We start from the raw sequence: 20,890 nt of genomic DNA, 5'->3' as shown, positions 1-20,890 counted from the left end.
AACCTACTCGGTTTGGGGGGGGAGGGGGTTTGAGGGGAGAGTGAGTCCCAGAGGGGACCTTCAGCAATGCAAAGTCCACAGAAGAAAAGGCAGCCTCCACAGAAGAAAAGGCAGCCTCCACAGGAGACTCAATGGAAGAGGATCCAGGAGTCGCAGAGGAGCCCACGCAGCACAACTGAAGTAGGGTCCCACACCGCAGGAAAAGCACGCAGGGAAGAGGGCTGGGGCTACACTAAGCCTGAAGATCCTTTGGAGGAGATGCCAGCAAGCCTTGGTAGGTGCATGGGGGTACTGTCCTGCGTGGGAAGACAAGGACTTACCTTCACCAAAGTTGGACAGCTGGCAGAGAAGACGAAGGGGATCCCTCCAGACCACCCGTGATGCAGGGTCCACCCAGCTTAGGATGGGAGGAGATCCACGCAGCCTGTCATCGTTGCAGTTGGTGCCTGCAGATGTAGGGGAGTGACTCCTTCACTCAAAGGGAGATTCCTCCTTCCTTCTCCTGGAGACTGAAGACTTGCTGCCCTCAGAGGATGCACAGCCGGAGGAATGTTGCAGAAGCTGGAAGGAGCAGTGGAAACAGTGTTGCAAACAGCCTTCGTTATGCAGATTGTCGGTTCCTGGAGGGTCCAGTCGCATTTCTCCTGGAGTCTTGCAAGCTGAATCTGAGGACCCACCCAAGAGGGAGATCCTAAATAACCCTGGAAGTGGGATTGGTCACCTGGCCAGGTGACCACCTATCAGGAGGGGGTCTCTGACATCACCTGCCTGACCTGGCCACTCACATGCTCCCAGAGGCCACTGCCCACCTTGGATTCAAGATGGCAGAATCATGGGACCCTCTGGAGGAGCTCTGGGCACCACTCCTGCGGTGGTTATGAGAGGGGAGTGGTCACTCCCCTTTCCATTGCCCAGTTTCGTGCCAGAGCAGGGACTGGAGGTCCCTGAACTGGTACTGAAAGGTTTATGCAAGGAGGGGACCAAATGTGCTCTTCAAAGCATACCAGTGGCTTGGGGAGGCTACCCCTCCTGAGCCATGTAACTCCTGTTTCCAAAGAGAGAGGGTGTTTCCCCACACACTCGCTCTCCTCCCTCTTCCCCCCTGGAGGGCAGAAACACCTGTCTAAGGGGTGGCAGCAGCTTGGGCTGCCTGGGAAACCCCAGAAAACTGGTAGGGGCAATGCTGGAGGGTTCCTCCTAAGGAGCCCTTGGAGTGCATGGACTCATACTTCCAATACTGGTAACCGTATTGGGGTATAATTCCAACATGTTTGATAACAAACATGTCTAGGTTTGGAGTTACTATTATGTAGCTGGACATAGGTAGTGATCTATGTTCAGTACATGCGTAAAATCACGTCCCTGCACGCACGAAGTCCATGAAAATTGAGCTGGAGTTCGTGGAGGCACCTCTGCTCATGCAGGGGTTCCCTTGCACACAGGCACTTGCACCCTGCCCTCTGGGTTAGGAGGCCCTACCATAGGGGTGACTTGCAGTGACCTGTAGTGAAATGAGTGCATGCACCCTTCCACACAGGCTGCAATGGCAGGCCTGCAGATCACTTTGCATGGACTACCTCTAGGTGGCATAATGCATGTTACAGCCAGTGGGTGGTGGTGGTGGTGGGGGGGTACCATATTTTAGGGACTTAAAAGGGGGCACCAGTATGTCAAATGTGGGAAGTGTGTGTGGTCCAAGCAACCAAATTTAAAGGGGGAGAGCATAGTCACTGGGGTCCTGGTTAGCAGGATCCCAGAGAACACAGTCAAAATATACTGACAACAGGCAAAAAGTGGGGGTAACCATGCCAGAAAGAGGGACTTTCCGACAGGCTCATCAAAGCCAGTGCCTTCTAAACCTGTCGGCATCACACTCTGGTCACAGTAAACCTCCTTCACACTCTGGGATTCATAATCAACTTTCTTCAATCCCATCTCCAACCTTTACAGATACAGCCTTATTTAGGAGCAATTCTCAATGCTCAGATAAGGTTAGCATATCAAAGTCCATCCCAAATTCAAACTTTAATTTCTCTGTTACAGGAAAACCATACTTACACAGTGAGGACAATCATGTAACTTTTAGGGATGATGGTGTCTTCCATTGCCATTGTTCCTCATGCCAGACTACACATGTATGCACCCTACAGCAATGTCTGTCTCATTAGTGGTCTCCAGCACAAGGTCGTCTCCAGTATCTAGTAGTGTTGGACCGCCAGACTTGCTGTTCTCTGCAATGGTGGAATCCCACCAACCTCTCCAATGGTCAACCCTTTCAGGACCTTTTGCCTCAAATCACTCTGACTAGAGATGCATCAGACAGGCTGGGGAGCACACCTCAGCCTCACAATACAAGGACTGTGATCCCATTTAGAAAGCTTCACATATCAATTACTTGGAGCTACAAGCAGTTTTCCTAGCAATTACTTTTTTTTTTTTTCTTCTCCCACCACTCTCCCAGAGTGGCTCTTGTTCAAACAGACAACATGACAAGAAGGGATGGGCGGGGAGTGGGGGAGGGAATAGGAGGAAACAGACACACGTTCTTTTCAGCTGTCCCATCTTGCTCAGACAGTATGGAAATTGGCAATTCATGCCACATTCACTTAGTGGCAGAGTATCTCCCAGGCATGAACAACCAGTTTACAGACCTCAGCAGGATGCAGCAACAAGTCAGTGAATGGAAACTCCACCCACCAGTCCTTCACCAGTGCTTTCAGAATCAATGCTCTATATCGGGGGTCACTTGGACACAGGCTGTGGGTGTCGGGTGCATAGTGGGCAGGACTCCTGGATCCAGGGCAGTTCTGAAGTCCTTTTGGAGGTTTTTTTTTCTTCTGGGCAGGGCTGCTGACCTCAGGCGTTCTTGGTCCTTTAGAGGGCAGGCAGTCCTCTGGGGGTTTGGAGGGGGTCTCTGTGGGTCCTGCTGGATGCATCGCCTTTTGGTAGCAGTCCTTGAAGCTGCAGACAAGCCAGTAGGGCTGGGGCCAAGTCAGTTGTCTTCACTGCTGGGGGTTCGCACTGTAACAGAAGACTTGAGCCTTTGAGGCTCACTGCAAATTGTTAAAGTTCCTGCAGGGGGGAAGTGTGAAGAACATCCTCCCAGAGCAGGATCTGTTTTCACAAAGGCTCTCATCACCCCATGAGATCAGAAACCTGTCTTTTAGTGGCAGGTTGGCACAGACTGGTCAGCCTTACACTAAAGGATCGGTTAAAATACCGGTGGATCGCTAAGAGGCCCTCGGGTTGTATTCTATTATAAATCCAACACTGGCATCAGTGTGGGTTTATTATGCTGAGAAGTTTGATCCAAACGTCCCAGTCTTCAGTGAAGCCATCATGGAGCTGTGGAGTTCGTAATGACAAACACCCAGCCCATCTACTTAATAGGACCACACCACCCTGTACTTGCATTGTCTAAGAATGAACTTGCACTGTAGGGGTGTATTGCTTATGCAGCTATGTCCTCATCTGTGGTATAGTGCACCCTGTCTTAGGGCTGTAGAGGGGTGACTTACCTATGCCACAGACGGTGGTTTGTAGGCATGGCTCCCTGAGAGGGGTGCCATGTCGACTATTTTTCTCCCCACCAACACACACTGCAATGGCAGTGTGCATGTGATTGGTGTGGGGTCCCTTTAGGTGGCACAATACATGCTGCAGCCCTTGGGGTACCCTCCCTGGCCACAGAGCCCTTGGTACCACTGGTACCCTATACCTGGGTCTTACCTGTGTGTCAGTTTTGGAAACAATGGTACAGTTTTAGGGAAAGAACACTGGTGCTGAGCCTTGGTTAGCAAGATCCCAGTACACTTTCAGTCAAGTCTGCATTCATATCAGGCAAAAAGTGTGTGTCTGTGTATGGGTGGGGGTGGGGTGGTAACCATGCTTAAAGGGGCACTCTTGCCCAATCCTCTCTCAAAAGAAAGAGGGTGAGACTGCCTTACTCAAGAGTCTTTATTGTCTAAGTGGAAGAACCTGGAAAGGCCATCTGTATTGGCGTGGACAGTCCCAGGTCTGTGTTCCACTGAAAAGTCCATTTCCTGCAGGGAGAGGGACCACCTCAAAAGTTTAGGGTTCTCACCTTTCATTTGCATTAGCCATCTGAGAGGTCTAGTGATCATTTTGAACAATAAAGTGAGTACCAAATAAGTATGGTCTCTAGCTTTTTCAGTGACCAAACCGCAGCAAAGGCCTCCTTCTCAATGGCACTCCAACACTGCTCCTTGAGGAGTAACCTGCTAATGAAAGCAGCAGGCTGCTCATGGCCATCATTGGTCTGAGACAGGACTGCTTCAATCCCATGTTCAGAGGCATCCTTCTGCACGATCAACTGCTTAGAGTAGTACGGAGCTTTGAGAACTGGTGCTGAGCACATTGCCTCCTTTAGACTTGTCAAAGGCCCTTTGGCAGTCAAAAGTCCAGTTTACCTTTTTGGGCATCTTATTTGAAGTCAATTTTGTGAAGGGGTCACAATGGATCCATAACCCTTCACAAAACACCTACATTAGCCAGTCAAACCAAGGAATGCCGTGTCTTAAGTTTGGGTTTTTGGAGCTTCCCAGTCCGTAATTGTCCGGATCTTGGGCTGAAAGGGTTGCACTTGGCCTCCACCTACAAGGTGGCCCATATATACAACAGTGCTCTGCCCTATCTGGCACTTAAATGCCTTTATAGTGAGGCCTGCAAAACCTTCTCAAGGTGGACCAGGTGGTCATGCCAGGAGGAGCTAAAGACGACAAAATCAAGGTATGCTGCACTGAAGGACTTCAAGCCAGCAAGGAATAGATGCACCAGCCTTTGGAAGGGGACAAGGGCCTTACCAAAGGGCATAACAATGAACTTAAAATGCCCATCAGGTATTCTGAATGCAGACTTTTCTTTTGCTCCAGGTGCCATTCTGATTTGACAGTACCCTGCAGTTAAGTCAAAGGTACTGAGGAACTTGGCTGCAGCTAATGTGACTATCAGCTCATCTGCTCTTGGTATAGGGTGTGCATCTGCTCTTGGTGACAGAACTCAGACCTCTGTAGTCCTCATCTTTCTTACCATCCTTGGAATGAGGTTTGGGGACTAAGACCAGTGGGCTAGCCCGGGGACTGTCAGAGGGTTCAATAACCCCTAAATTCAGCATCTTTTGGACTTCCACTTTGATGCTTTCCTTGACTTGGTCAGGCTGTCGATAGATCTTGGTCTTGATGGGTAAACTGTCTTCAGTGTCCACATCATGGGTAGACACATGGGTCTGTCCAGGGGTCAAGGAGAAGAGCCCATCAAACTGCTGTAGGACTTGCCTGCTGTTGGGCAATGAGGGTGTCTGAGTAGACCACTCCATCAACTGACTCTTCCTTAGGGTCCTGAGAGAGGAGGCCAGGTAGAGGTTCACTCCCTGCTTCTGATCCTCATCAGTAACCATAAACATGATTACATCAGCCCTGTCAGAGTTTGAGACTGTTCACGTGGATCGCCATCTTCTGTATCCTGCTAGCGCCCATATCTGTCGACTAGATTACCTCACTTTTTTCTTTTCTAGGATAGAGTAAGAGCCACTCCTTCTGTCCTAGAGTGCCCTGAGAGCCATAGGTTCCAGAACCCATACCTTCTGTCCTGCTTTAAACTCCACCAGTGTAGCCTTTTAGTCATACCACTGCTTCAGGAGCTGTTGTCTAGCCTCAAGGGTTTTGGGTGCCTTTTCCATGTAGTCAGCCACCCTTGAACGTAGGCTAAGCACATAGTCCACTATATCTTGCTTAGGCTCGTGGCGAGGTCTCTCCAACCCTCCTTCACAAGTGCAAGTGGTACCCTAACGGGGTGGCCAAAGAAGTTCAAAGGGGGGAAAAACCTTACTTTCTTCTGAGGCACCGCTGTAGGAGAAAAGCAAGCATGGCAGGAGGACATCCCATCTCCTTTTGAGTTTTTTCAGGGATCCCCATGATCAATCCCTTTAATGTCTTGTTGAACCTTTCAGCAAGTCTATTGGTTTGTGGATGGTATGGTGTGGTCAGCTTATAGATCACCCTACACAAATTCCACGTGTGTTTTAGGTAAGCGGGCATGAATTTCGTACCTCTGTCAGAAACCACCTCCTTAGGAACCCCTACCCTGGTAAAGAGACCAGTAAGAAGGGACATGGCTACTGCAGGAGCTGTAATACACCTAAGGAGAATTGCTTTAGGATGTCCAGTAGCATGATCCACTACTACCAGTATATATTAGTTTTCTGAGGCTGTGAGTGATTCAAGTGGATAACTATCTTGTCTTCAGAAGATTACTTGAGTTGGCTGTTTCCTTCATAACCTCCATATTCAAACAGCAATGGACTGGATATGCCTGTGTTGATATTTGTAATCTGATTATGTGTATATTCTAGCAATGTATAGTTCTTTAGGAAATATGTATCTCTACTATATCATAACAATATATTACACACTTACTTTTTAAACCTGTTAAACAAATGTATGTTTACTCACAGTTAAATGCATGTGTGTGTGTATGTATATATATGTGTGTGTGTATGTATGCATATATATTTGTTATTCTTTACTTAACATGTTCATAGGTCATTGCATAGCTCCTAGATAAGTTGTTAAATTAGATACCTATAAATCCCTGCTCTCGTTTTAATATCACACTGATCAAATGTTTTATTATAATAAGCATTTCCCTATTCAAAAATTTAGAAAAGATAAATGAATGTTAAAAAAGTACACTTATTAATTTCAAATATTACAAATCTTGAGTCTGTGTTTATACAATACTACTTTTCTTCTCATATCATTATACCCATTATTATATTCCTTGAACATATGTTCCCTTACTGTGTATTTACATATCTATTTATTTAGCTAGTCCTACTGTACTAGAGAAACCATTTCATAAAGATAAATATAATCTAACTTATAAATAAAATTCAAATTATAAATAAGTAAATTAAAGTAAAAAATAATAATGAATACATAAAAATAAAAATGATCAAAGTGTGTGCATATACATACACACACACACACATATATAAAATTATTTAAATAAATGTACTCTCTTGTAAGCTTTACTTTGTCTACCCATCACCATATGTCATGTCTCTATCAATCTATCCTCCATCTGGTTTACTACCATGATCTCCCAAACAACCCTGCTAAATTCTCCCTCATTTATCTCACCTTTGACTCATCCAAAACGCCTCCTGCTACTATGATCTCCCTAAACCTTTCCACAGACTCTTCCCTTCTCTATCTCTACTTTACTTATCCCCCAACCCTCATCCTAATTCCCTAAACTCCCAATTAACACTTATGGATTCTTCCCTCCTCCATCCCACAATTACTCTGGTCAATCCAACTAACATATCCTCTGCTCAAATTAACTCCTAAAACTATACTCGTACTTCCCTATACTAATCAACCACTAATTCCTCTTGTGTTCTGGAGTAGCGTGCTACTCGCCAAAAAGCGTTTCAGCGCCTCGTCAGGGGTAGTAATTGCTATATAAATACTATTACAATACAATACAATACTGTTAGCTGATAAGCCCAAAATAGCTGATGGTATCACGTTTGACATGGGCCGCTTAGCAATGATGTGACTGCACACCTGCCTCTCCATGAACTTCGTTTGATAAAGCCAGGTCAGGAAAAGTCAGTCATGCATGCTGTAAGTAAAATGTACTTGTATTTTGAGTAAAGTTCAGACAACTCGACTTTCAATTAACAGTATTGAGCAACAACATTAGTGATCCAAAGATGCTCATGTTTCATATCCTTTGCTGGCTATGGCAGGGACCACCTTACCTAACATAGTGGTCAGATAATTGTTTGTTGCTTGCTGAGTAAAGTGATCATTACTCGGATCAGTCACTGGTAAAGATGGTCCTAACAGGAACATTGCAGTGAAGACTAGGATCACTGGGGCCCTTCTTTGGAAAGTATTGTGATAGTGAATGTCAAAGTTAAGTTTTTAACTCTAAGTAGAGAATTCCCAAACACAGAGTATTGCAGAAGGCAGTCACATATCATCAGTTAGGAACTGAGCATAAGTTGAATATGTAGTAAGTAATGTCCTTATCATTTTTGGTATTGCTTTGCATTTTCTGCTTGTGGCTCTAAATCTGTTTTTTTTATTTTTTTTAAAGTTGTTAATTAATTGTTAAAAGGTGCAAGATCTCTAACCTGAAGTAGTCATCTAAAGGTCATTCAGGGGAGAGGGGGTGTCTGAAATCATAAAATTGTATTGTAGAAATGTGGTTGGCTATAGTTTTGTTGTATTTCCTTTTAGTGAGCAGCTTCTGTCAGATTCGTCCTGTCATAACATCTATTTTTCTCTTAATTTTGCAGCGTCTTGATGGCAGACAAACCTATGACTACAGAAATATCAAGATTTCATTTGGAGTGGACTATGGATGTTGCATCGTTGAACTTGGCAAAACAAGGTATAGTAGTATTCAGTGATTTCAAATGGAGTTTTCTTTGACTGGCCATTCAGACCAGTCACCGAGAAGTAGGTTTCTTTGTTAATGTGATAAAAGAACCCCTTAATTTGATGTTACTGCTTTCTCTCCTAGGAGTCCAAGTTTTTAAGTGGTGGGTAACACTTGTGATAATTTTGGTGGCATTAGTTGGGTCAGAGATAGACCATTTACACAACAAAATTGGCATTTTTTGGAACCATGGGTTATAATTTGGTTCTTGAGACTGCAAAGCTTATAACTTAACCATTAGTGATCTTAACTTTTAACAATGTCCAGAACACTATCCCTTTCTCTGGTGAAGGTAAGTCATTGATGTCGTGTAAAATTGTGCAAAGGTGCTGAATGGGTAAGGATCGTGCTTAGGAAATCTTGATGTACGAAAGTGTGTGCCTTCTACTCTAGATTCATGCTTTGCATTGTTCTAATCTAAATTCTTCCTGTGTCGTAGATTGGAAGGTCTGTCTACTGTCTTCCCTTGTACCATCCATTTCTGCCCTGTATTTTTGCTGGCTTAGGATTCTGTGCACTTTATCTCTGATAACCAATGCTGAAGTGCATGTGCACCTCCTTTAATCATGGTTGAAATGGCATAATGGATATATGTAACTTGCCTATAAGTACCCAGTATATGGTATGTGGTGTACCCAGGGACCAGAAGTTAAATGCTACTAGTGCAGCGCAGTACCTGTTGTGCTATCCACAACAATAGTAATGCAAACATGGTTTCAGGCCTACCCGGTGTAAAAACTGCAGTTCAGTCTGTCAACATAAACCATTTTGACTGGTCAGAATCTCCCTTTTATATAATAATAATAAGAAGAAGTCACACCTGTATAGGTCTTGTAGTCCATAAGGCAGAGTGCATGATGTTTAAAAGAAGGGCATATAGAAATGTAATGTTAACATGTGTTTACAGTGAGTAGCTCCCAAAATCTACGTTTCACTGTTACAGGTTTAGCTGTCCTATGTAGAAAACCAGGGTTCAGATTAAAATCATAATACTGTCTCGGGAATGGGACTAGCTTGAAAAGTTATTAAACTTTCTATTCAGTAGTGAAGTTGAATTTGTAATACATATTAAGCAAAAGTTACTTTTAGAAAGTTACGTTTTTCCTGCCTGAAGTTCCAGGAGGCTTAATTTGCGTTTGCTTTCCTACAATGGCCAGCCAGTAATTAACATTTGAGTTAGTATAAACTGCCTCCCAGGAGCAACTAGGCTTACTTGAATAGGCACAGATGACTCCTGAACCTTCCAGAATATACTCGGATCTGTGAGCATCTTTTTAACACTACTATGTCAAATTCTCCTTGACAGGGCTGCTGGGTTTACATATAGCACTGAGAGCTCACTTGAAAGAATAGGAATAGGATGGCAAGACAGTTCTTGTGTATCCACTGTCTGGTTGCTAATGAACCAAGCTTTGTCTTGTCTGACTTCTGCCTCTTCATTTATTGTGGGTATAGTGGCTACTTCAACCAGGAGTTTGTTGTTAAATGTGGGGGGGACACTAGGACTATTGTACTACTCTTCCAAACAACCACAACTAGCCCTCAGTGCTCACGTTTAGTGTGACGGAACACTTTTGTCATCTTGAAAATGCCCAAAGGGGTGAGGGTTGGCCCCAGGAATGTATACCCCATTGGTTAGGGCCTGCCCAGGAGTCCTTCCCACCCACTGGCTATGATGAATATCCAGGTATCCACTTCAGAACACTTTCTGGGTCTGAGGAAGAACAGAAGAAAACTGTACCTGTGACCTGAAAGCAGCCCTGAAAGACTGGGCCTGCACACTCTTGTACCCAGGAAAAAAAAGTGAACTCCAAGAGTCATAAGGCTTACCTATTCCAGCTATAGGGATACAGCAAGTTACAAGAGGCCTTTCATGTCAATGACCATCTGACCATTGACAACTGGACCCGGAATGGACTTTGCTGTTGGCCTCTGCCTGACAACCTATGAATTTCTAAGTGCCACCCCTAAATCCCCGGGGAGCTTTAAAAGTATATTCCTGTGGTGGGTTGGGACTTTATCGTCTGACTTAGCCTTTAAAATATTTGACCTGGACAAATCTGGTTGGCGTATCAGACCCATGCTCCATTGTGGTCTACTTCAAATTCTGCCTAGGTCCCTGTCTTCCATTTATTATTTGCACTTTGTGCTTCTTGGCACTATATCTACTTAAAACTTTAAAAAATAATATCTCCTGTTGCCCTTATTAGATATGTAATTTTTTTGTCATTTGGTTTAGTAAATTTTACTTTTTTTTTTAAAATTACATTTTTTTATTTTTTATTGTTTTGTATTTATAACTGTTTTGGTACCGCAGAAATACTTTACCCATTGCCCAAATGGAACCCAGGGCCCATAGTTAAGTGTGTTCCTCTGTGCCATAGCTACCAGGGGGTTGAGCTCCTGTCAATTTAGGGACTTTAAGGGTTCACACTAATACGGGTTGGGATTATTCTCTGAGGTGTGCAGTCACCCACCCCAATTAATAATCCAGCTTCCTACATAGATGTACTGGTAGTTCGTCTGTGGGGATTAGCTTTTAGGCAGTGATCTATGGAGAATAATGTAAAAAGTGAGTGCTGTGCAGTTTTATCCTGAGGTAACTGAGTCTTGCCTGCAGTGTTTGCATCAAAGTATTCTCTTCAAACCCAACAGTATGTAATGTCTGAGTGCATATTTTTCTTTTTATGCTACTATTTCACTTACACTTTGACAAGTGACCTTAGTTTGTTTAATTGATTTTCCCAGCATTGTTGGAAAAAAATATAGTGAGGGTCTTCTTTTTAAGTCCTCAATCAAATTATAAACCTCACAGTATTTTTGTTTACAACTCTGAATTCAGTTTTTTTTTTTTTTTTAACCATGTTAAATAAAATATATTTTTCCACTTAAAAACTGTCTTTTCCCCACCTATGGACCAGTACGCTTCTTAGCATAAAAAAAGCTTACAAAACATCCTCACTCATATCAGTTATCATTATGTGGGTACCTTTTTTATCACTGATGAGTAAGATTACGAGTTTGTGCATAGCCACATCAGTGCCCTTGCAGCCAATCTGACTGTCAGAACCCCTTTCAGAGAGCCACAGGGCACATAGGGGCTCTTGGGCCCCACAGTATTGCTTGAGCATTTTTACTTCTGACTCCTGGGAGGTGACCTGCTGTGGATCCTGAGCAACTGAGTCAAGTGCCCGTTCTGCACTTGTCTCTCAGTGGTTACTGTGCACAAATAGTCAAAGGCTTCCTTGGTGGAGAAGTGTAGATATAGCTAAGTAAACATGACTCCTAATTCAAAATGCACACAGTATGATCAATACATCAATGCATGCTTTTATATGAACATTTTATTTCTGACTGTACACATTCAAAGGAATAGCAACATTCATGAGCAATAACACAATCCTCTTGAGGCCAGGGCTTTAATAGTTGTCAGTTTAATCCCTGTCTCACCCTCTTTGTTATAATGTGGTTGGGGTTATTCCCCATTCATTGTTAGTTGCATCCTGGGATGGGAATGCTAACTAGTAGGCCCTATTCAAGAGTGCCCCTTCAACATTTGGGAATTAGTCAAAAGTGTTGGCACCTTCAGCAGCGAATCCCCCCCCCCCACCCCCCCCCCCCCCCAGGCACCCACAGGTCCAGTTCAAGTCTTACCTGCCCCTGTAGCACAGAAGCATTCAGTGTTGCAGCTATTGCCCACAGCTCAGGCACTCTCGAGTTCTGATGCAGCTGTGGTATTCTCCTGAGCGGCATTGCCAGCTCTCCCTATCGATCAGAGTAGCTTCCGTTTTGCAAAGACGCCGTAAGTCACTTTCTCCCCAGCAGGGGGCATTAGATTCTTCACCTCCCCTACTGGAACCCAGCAAGGGTGCAACATCCTCCTGGTCCTCTGGGTCAGTCCGGGCAGATCTTATGGTGTGGCTAGACCCACTTGTCACTGCTTCACTCCAGTCCCATTTGAAGGCCCAAGGTCTTTGATAATGTGGTCCCAGCAGCCCCTTATGCCACACAGGGTTGCTGCTGTACCTCCAGAAGCAACGTAGACTCCACCTATGCAGTCGCCTACACCATGGGGGACCCTCTTGCTTATAATGTCTCCGCTAAGGCATTCATGAATCCTGATATGTTGGTCGCACAGTTACTTCAACAGAGACCCCCTCTGGCATACAGGATCACAACAACGAGACAGTGGGAGCTTGCCACCCTCCACACGGCCCTCAATATTCTGGTCAGTCTACGACTGCTCTATCCTGACTTGCATGGATCGCCAAAGACAATCCTGCACGCGGTCCTAGACCCGATCGAAGCACAGCTGAATTCATACACCTCACACAGGTAGCCTTCACACTAGGGATTCCCCTCAGTGCTGGCCTCTTCCTCATGGGTTACACTGATCTTGGCAAGTAGGCAGGTGCTGGTGCTCCAAGACAGGTAGCCTCGGTTTCCTTGGGTGATGCCCACCTCACCCAGCAGGGAGGCTAGCAGGTCATGACCTCCAGTGCTTGTCACAGGCAGAAATCTTGCAGAGCTTTCTCTCCTCACACAGCTCATCTGGCTGGTTGGCAAATGACAGTTTGGGGTCTCAACCTCCCCCTCTTATCGTCAGTTTCCAGACACCAAAATGTTATTTAGAAATTGAGTGTTTGAAGTTGTATGTTGGCGTTCTGCTTCCTTTGAAGTGGACACTTCTCTCTCTCTTCTTTCTGCTTCAAAGGATATCTGTCGCAGCAGGCAAGACTCCGAAGCTGATTGACCCACAACATAATTCATGGGAGTGATCACAGTTCACACCTGGATGTCCGCCATAGTGATGTGTGCATCAAAAGGTTAATCCCAGGCTCCCAGCCCTACTCTTTATGATTCCCTTACCAGCCCCATCTTCTTTACCGAGATGTGTCCATTCCCCTTTCTTGTAATCTATCACTGAATAAAAGAGCAACATTTTGAAGTGTAAAGGAGAGTCCCTGCCTCAGTGTATGTCTCACCCAGCTCACAGGAATTCAGCAAGACACAAATCTGTCTGTTGGGGATTCCTTTTCCTCTCATGTCTTCACTAGTTAGGCCTGGGCTTCCCAAAATGAAACCAGGGTCCTCCATGTAATGTTCCATTGCAGGCCCACTTGCACTCGTGTACTTCCATAGCACACTTGTCATCCAATAGTGTTACCTCCATGCATTGCATTGTGCCATTACAGAGACACATCCATTCAGCACGCACATTCATACTGTGTGCACTGCTCAGTATTGTAGCTTTTCTGCATTGTACCTGGGTGTGTAATTTGCAAACACACACACACTACCAGCACACACATTCACAATGTGCGGGCTGCACAACATTTAACCATGCATGTATTGTACTTCACACAAACACACATACACCCAGCACATGCTTTCATTGTGCACACATTGCACATCACTAAATCTCTCATTTAATATATTCCCAGGAGGCAGACATACACTCAGTATGTGCACTAACCACACATACACTGCACGTAACTGCTCTATGCTTGTACTGTACCCTTCCCTCACTGCTCCTGCGCTGTGCAGCATTCCTTATCTACCTGATGTAGGCCAAGGGTAAGTTAAGTACACAACAGCAGAACTTTTTAAAAAGATGAATGAGCCTATAAGCCTCACTCAAGTGACACAGGGTAAAAAAGGACCTAGTCACTTCTACTGATTACTACACGGTGTGCTGCCACCACCATGCTTGTGCTGCTTCACTCCTGAAAAAGGCTGTAGCCTTCCACCACTATGAGGGTAGCGATTTGTGCTCCTCTCATAGTCCAGGAAGAGCGCAGTTTGTGAGACAGGCCTATGTTATGATGCACACTTAATTTTTGTCATAAGCAAACACAGATCATGAGTATTGGAGATCCAGACAGCAGTACAGTTGGGCACTCACGGCAGGGGTACGCGTCTTTAACCATGCAGAAGATCTATCCATCCCAACAGTCGCCACTCACAGATGAGAACACTCCAAACCAACTCCTAACCTGGACAGGTTGGGTGGTCAGATCTGGAAAACCTACTTGAAAGCCTGTCTGCATTCTTATGGCTCAACCCGGCTTTGTGCTGAAGTACAAATTCTAACCCTTGCAAAGAAATAGACCATCTCAACAACTTGGGATTCTCTCTCTTCTTAGCTTAAACCAAATCAGTGACTTATGATCTATTTGCACCACAAACGTTGTGTTAAACAAATTTGGGTGGAACTTACCCAAGGCCCACATAATGGCAAACCACTCCTTCTCACCAGCAGTCTGGTTCTGCTTTCCGGGTAGTAATCTCCTACTAATGATGGCTACCAGATGCCCTCAACTTTTTTCACCTAGTTGAGCTACCACTGCTCCAACCCCTTTGTCAGAGGCATCCGTCTGTACAGTGAAAGGCTGACTTTAGTTGGACACTTTCAGTACTACCAGTTCAGTGCATAGTGCCTGCTTCAGTACCTCAAATGTCGTTTGACGCACTTTCATAGTTGGGCACATCATTTCTGTAATACCCGGTGAGTCCTAAGAAGACCCTCACTTTAGTCTGGGTAGTGGGTACCTCCCACTCCATCACAAACTGAATCTTGGCATCCAATGGGCAAATCTTCCTGTTCCCCACCTCATGCCTAAGTTAGACTACAGAGGACTGCCCCATCTGACACTTAGTTGCCTTGATGGTCAGTTTTGCCTCCTGCATCCCTCCCAACACCTGTTCCAGGTGCCTTAGTTGGTCTTTTCATGAATATCTGAACACCACAATATCAGTCTAGTAGGCCTCACAGAACTCTTCCAATCCTCAAGAACCAGGCACTGAAAAATGGCAGGAGCAGTTTTCAACCCAAAGGGCATCACTTTAAACTACTACAGCCCCCGGACGTAGAAAATGCTGTCTTCTCAGCATTTGGTGCCAAAGCGATCTTCCAGTATCCACTGGTCTGATCCAGTGCGCTCAAGTACCTTATTGCACCTAACAGATCCACAAGCTCCTCTGCTGTGGGAATTGGATGGGCATCTGTTCTGGTTACCTCAACGCAGCTCCCTAGTCCACGTAGAACTGCAAGTCAGTAGACCCAACTTTGGTACTATAACCACAGAACTAGACCAGGGACGACGAGCTCTCTCAATTACTCCCTTATCTAACATTTTGGCAAATTCAGCCTTAATGCATCCCTGAACTCTGTCAGACATTCTGTACATTTTGCCCTTCACTGGCGGACTATCACCTGTGTCTGTCATTACACAGGCAGGTGTCCATACTGGAGTCTGGGAGAAGAGGTTGGTAACAGTCCCAACACCTCCCTACACTCTCTCTGCTGTTCAGGTGTTAACTCTGGGGCTAATTGAACCCCTTCCACAGTGTCATTCGTCATATCACTATGAAGCAAGTCAGGAAGAGATTCACTGTCTTCCTCAACTTCCTCTTCCAAAGCCATGACATTCACTGTATAGTGTCTCCTGAGGCAAGGCTTTGGCCTGTTCACCTGGAACACCCTCTTGGGTTCCCTTGTGGCACCTTTGTCCACTATCTAGTTTACCACTGGTTCTTTCTGAACTACTTTGTATGGTCCACAACATCTGTCCTTCAAAGCACTGGAACAAATGGGCTTCAGCACCAACATTTCCTGGCCTTACTGATACTCTGTCAGCATTGCTTTAAGATAATGCCATTTCTTCATCAGTGCTTGTCTAGCTTGAAGGTTTTCCTTTGCCTTTCCCATGTATTGCTCCATCAGCTTCCTGCGGCCAATCATAGTCTCCACAGAAGGATTTGGTGAGGACTGATGTTCCTTCCCACCCTTCTCTTACTAGGGTGAGTGGACCCTGCACTGGGTGTTCCCACAGAAGTTCAGAGGGACTGAACCCTACTCCTTTCAGTAGGCAAACAACAAGCGAGTCAGAAGAAGATCCCACTTCCTCCTGAGTTTCTCTGGGAGGGTGCACATCATACTCATCAGGGTTTTGTTAAACCGCTCTACCAAACCATTGATTTATGGATGATATATTTCCAAAGTGGTAGGTCACACCATCCTGCTTCCACATCTCTCATCTAAGAGTAGATGAAGTTGGATCCGTGGTCAAAAATTACCATCCTTTGAAATCTGACTCTAGAAGAAATCCTTTGGACAGGCTCTTGCTACAACCATATAGCCCTGCTCCTTATAGGTGTAGCTTCAGGGTGCTGAGCGGCATGATCCACCACAACCAAGATCTACTTGCTGCCTTACTGTGGGGTGGGGGAGGGGTCAGATGGACTAACTATGTGTATTACCACCTACAACCGGTAGAGACACTAGCAGTAGTGCCTTAGTTGTCCCCAATCTCTTACTTTTCATCTGGGAATTTGGACATGTTCCAGTTAACCTCTCTGCGCATCCCTGGCCAGTAGAACAGAGGGTCCAATCTAGCCTGGGTTTTTCCAATCCCCAAGTGTCCTGCTAAGGGCACTTAATGGTCTAGAGACAATAGGAAGTTCCTGTGCACTAATGAAACCACTAGCCTCTTGCTAGTTCCTGGCACAGCGTTTACTGGTATGCTATAGAGTAGACCATCATCCCAGCCATCGTAGTACTTTCCGACCACTCCTTCGCTTACGTGATTGTGGGCTTCTTTCCAAAGTCCCACAAGCGTAGTGCTCTCGTTCTATCCCTTGTGGAATTCTTCCTGGGTAGGCCCCCCCAGCAACTAACAAACCCTGCCACTCTGGAAGTGACCCAAACTTGTAAAGGTCCGCTTCAGGAGCCGCCTTCCCCCTACCTCTGGAGCAGAAGCGATGACATCCATGGCCACTGCCTTTTCAGAGTCTGCCCTCCCTCTTATGTGCAGCCTGTGTTCTGGTTAATACAGCTGACTTTCAAGCTATAAAGGCCTCTGGTCCTTCAATGTGGTTAGCATATACGCCCCGTCGACAATGGTGCATGGGACTCTCAATGATTTAACTAAGTTACTTCTAGACCTGCCCCCGGGACATACCATACTGGGGGGGAGGGGGTAAGGTGGTGATTTTAATGCAGTCCCGGATCCTGGAATTGATGTGACTGGCTCACCCTCAGCCCACAGACAGGCAGTGGCAACGGGGCTAACCGGGTGGCTGGCATCCGCAGGACTATGCGATGCTTGGAGAATATGGCACCAGGGGCATCGACAATTTACACGTACCTCGGCGGCCCATGGCACACAATTTAGGATTGAACTTGTGCTTCTGCCGGGCACAGATTGCTGCTACCTCACCCATATTGAAATCTTGTCGCGTGGAATCTCTGACCATGCGCCCCTTCGGTTTGTTGTGGGACCTACCCAGGCATCGGTCCGTCCAATGTGGCGATTGAATGCATGGTACCTGCAGGGCAGGTCCTATATTAAGCAATTGTAGAAGGCACTTCGAGAATACTTTGCCCTTAATGGTTGGAGTCGGTGACGTCCTCTGGGGTCCTATGGGCGGCAAGCAAAGCGAGGGATGGTCAGGAGCCTTGTCCGCCCTCGGGAACGCTCCAGACATCCCACATTGAGCAGCTGGAGGGTGCAGCGTGAGGAAATCCGGGACCAATCTTTGGAAGCGGCTAAACACCTCTTTCGAGCAACTAATGCAAGGGTCTATGCCTGGGGGGACAGAACTGGAAAGCTGCTATACTGGTTGGCATCCCAACAGCAGACCTCTAGAATTATTCCCGAAATTTGTAACAAACAGGGGCCCCACGTCTCCAGACTTCAAGACTTGGCCGACGCGTTTACTCTGTATTACAGGGCGCTATACCAGGCTTTGGCAACGATCGTTCCAGATCATGCCTGTCAGTTTTTGGATGATATCCCCCTCCCGAGGTTGCCCCCGACTGAGGTACAGCTGCTTGATGAATCTTAAAAAGAAATCTGGGAAGCCATCTCTGCGTTGGGGACGGGTAGGACCCCGGGACCTGATGGATTCCCATCATAATACTATAAGGTGTTATGGGAGGACCTAGTGCCACACCTCTCGGCTTTACAGGGAGTGCAGAATTATTAGGCAAGTTGTATTTTTGAGGATTAATTTTATTATTGAACAACAACCATGTTCTCAATGAACCCAAAAAACTAATTAATATCAAAGCTGAATATTTTTGGAAGTAGTTTTTAGTTTGTTTTTAGTTTTAGCTATGTTAGGGGGATATCTGTGTGTGCAGGTGACTATTACTGTGCATAATTATTAGGCAACTTAAAAAAATAAATATATATACCCATTTCAATTATTTATTATTACCAGTGAAACCAATATAACATCTCAACATTCACAAATATACATTTCTGACATTCAAAAACAAAACAAAAACAAATCAATGACCAATATAGCCACCTTTCTTTGCAAGGACACTCAAAAGCCTGCCATCCGTGGATTCTGTCAGTGTTTTGATCTGTTCACCATCAACATTGCGTGCAGCAGCAACCACAGCCTCCCAGACACTGTTCAGAGAGGTGTACTGTTTTCCCTCCTTGTAAATCTCACATTTGATGATGGACCACAGGTTCTCAATGGGGTTCAGATCAGGTGAACAAGGAGGCCATGTCATTAGATTTCCTTCTTTTATACCCTTTCTTGCCAGCCACGCTGTGGAGTACTTGGACGCGTGTGATGGAGCATTGTCCTGCATGAAAACCATGTTTTTCTTGAAGGATGCAGACTTCTTCCTGTACCACTGCTTGAAGAAGGTGTCTTCCAGGAACTGGCAGTTGGACTGGGAGTTGAGCTTGACTCCATCCTCAACCCGAAAAGGCCCCACAAGCTCATCTTTGATGATACCAGCCCAAACCAGTACTCCACCTCCACCTTGCTGGCGTCTGAGTCGGACTGGAGCTCTCTGCCCTTTACCAATCCAGCCACGGGCCCATCCATCTGGCTCATCAAGACTCACTCTCATTTCATCAGTCCATAAAACCTTAGAAAAATCAGTCTTGAGATATTTATTGGCCCAGTCTTGACGTTTCAGCTTGTGTGTCTTGTTCAGTGGTGGTCGTCTTTCAGCCTTTCTTACCTTGGCCATGTCTCTGAGTATTGCACACCTTGTGCTTTTGGGCACTCCAGTGATGTTGCAGCTCTGAAATATGGCCAAACTGGTGGCAAGTGGCATCGTGGCAGCTGCACGCTTGACTTTTCTCAGTTCATGGGCAGTTATTTTGCGCCTTGGTTTTTCCACACGCTTCTTGCGACCCTGTTGACTATTTTGAATGAAACGCTTGATTGTTCGATGATCACGCTTCAGAAGCTTTGCAATTTTAAGAGTGCTGCATCCCTCTGCAAGATATCTCACTATTTTTGACTTTTCTGAGCCTGTCAAGTCCTTCTTTTGACCCATTTTGCCAAAGGAAAGGAAGTTGCCTAATAATTATGCACACCTGATATACGGTGTTGATGTCATTAGACCACACCCCTTCTCATTACAGAGATGCACATCACCTAATATGCTTAATTGGTAGTAGGCTTTCGAGCCTATACAGCTTGGAGTAAGACAACATGCATAAAGAGGATGATGTGGTCAAAATACTAATTTGCCTAATAATTCTGCACTCCCTGTATATGCTGAGGTGGACCGCCAGAGCTCCTTCCCGGAGGGGTTAGTTGTAGCCACTATTGTGGTGCCTCACAAAACCCAGCCCCCATCACCGCATTGTGCTGACTACAGACAGATATCTCTGATCAATAGTGAAGTAAAAATTTATGCCACGATCTTCACCACCCGTCTAAAGAGGGTGCTGCCACTGTTGATACATCCTGACCAATGTGGTTTTATGGCCACTTGCGGCACGCAATACTGTGTTCGTCTGCTGCATGTGGCCCTTGCTGAGCGCCAGTGGCTGCCCCAGGACCTCGCCCTCCTATTGATTGACTTCGAAAAGGCCTTCAATACTTGAACTGGGGGTTTCTCTTTTGGTGCTTAAGCACCAGGAGGTTTTGCCGCCTGGTTCGGGCACTGTACGCCAACCCCACGGTACACGTGGAGGTCAATGGTATCTTGTCTTCAGTCTTCTTTGTCCATCGGGGAACGCGCCAGGGCTGCCCTCTGTCCCCTCTCCTTTTTGTCTTTGCTGTTGAGCCCCTGGTGCAACTGATTAGGATAGATGCACTGTAACGCGGCTGGGGATGGAGGCCTTCCTCTGAGGACAGGGTATCCCTGTACACGGATGACGTCCTATTATATATGGAAGAGCCCAGTGTGACGGGCCCATGAAGCTTCCATCTTTTGCGATGTTATGAAGAGGCATCATGGCTCAAAATGAACCCACCTAGGTCGGTGTTGTTACCTCTATCGATTTCGCGAGACTGCTTTGACTGGCAGGGAGTGCTACCCTTGTGCAGGCTAAGTTTTAAATATCTTGATATTTGGGTAGCCCTTCTTCCTGAACTCTTAGCCCGCACCAAGGCAGATTTGCAACGATGGCAAGCACTGTGGTTGAATGTT

The 20,890-nt window shown here is 45.8% G+C and overlaps 1 protein-coding gene across 1 annotated transcript in view; it reads left to right on the top strand.

The window, feature by feature from the left end:
• Positions 1-20,890, top strand: part of EXOSC9 (exosome component 9) — a 235,145-nt gene that overhangs the window by 11,483 nt on the left and 202,772 nt on the right. The window contains exon 2 of the mRNA XM_069242553.1: positions 8,330-8,424. Within this exon, the coding sequence (XP_069098654.1) occupies positions 8,330-8,424 (95 nt within the window). The remainder of the gene's footprint in view (positions 1-8,329; positions 8,425-20,890) is intronic.

This window comes from Pleurodeles waltl, chromosome 1_2 (genome assembly GCF_031143425.1).
Source record: "Pleurodeles waltl isolate 20211129_DDA chromosome 1_2, aPleWal1.hap1.20221129, whole genome shotgun sequence".
Taxonomy (NCBI): Eukaryota; Metazoa; Chordata; class Amphibia; order Caudata; family Salamandridae; genus Pleurodeles; species Pleurodeles waltl.
Note: the sequence above shows the minus strand (reverse complement) of the source record. Positions and strands in the feature narration are given on the sequence as shown.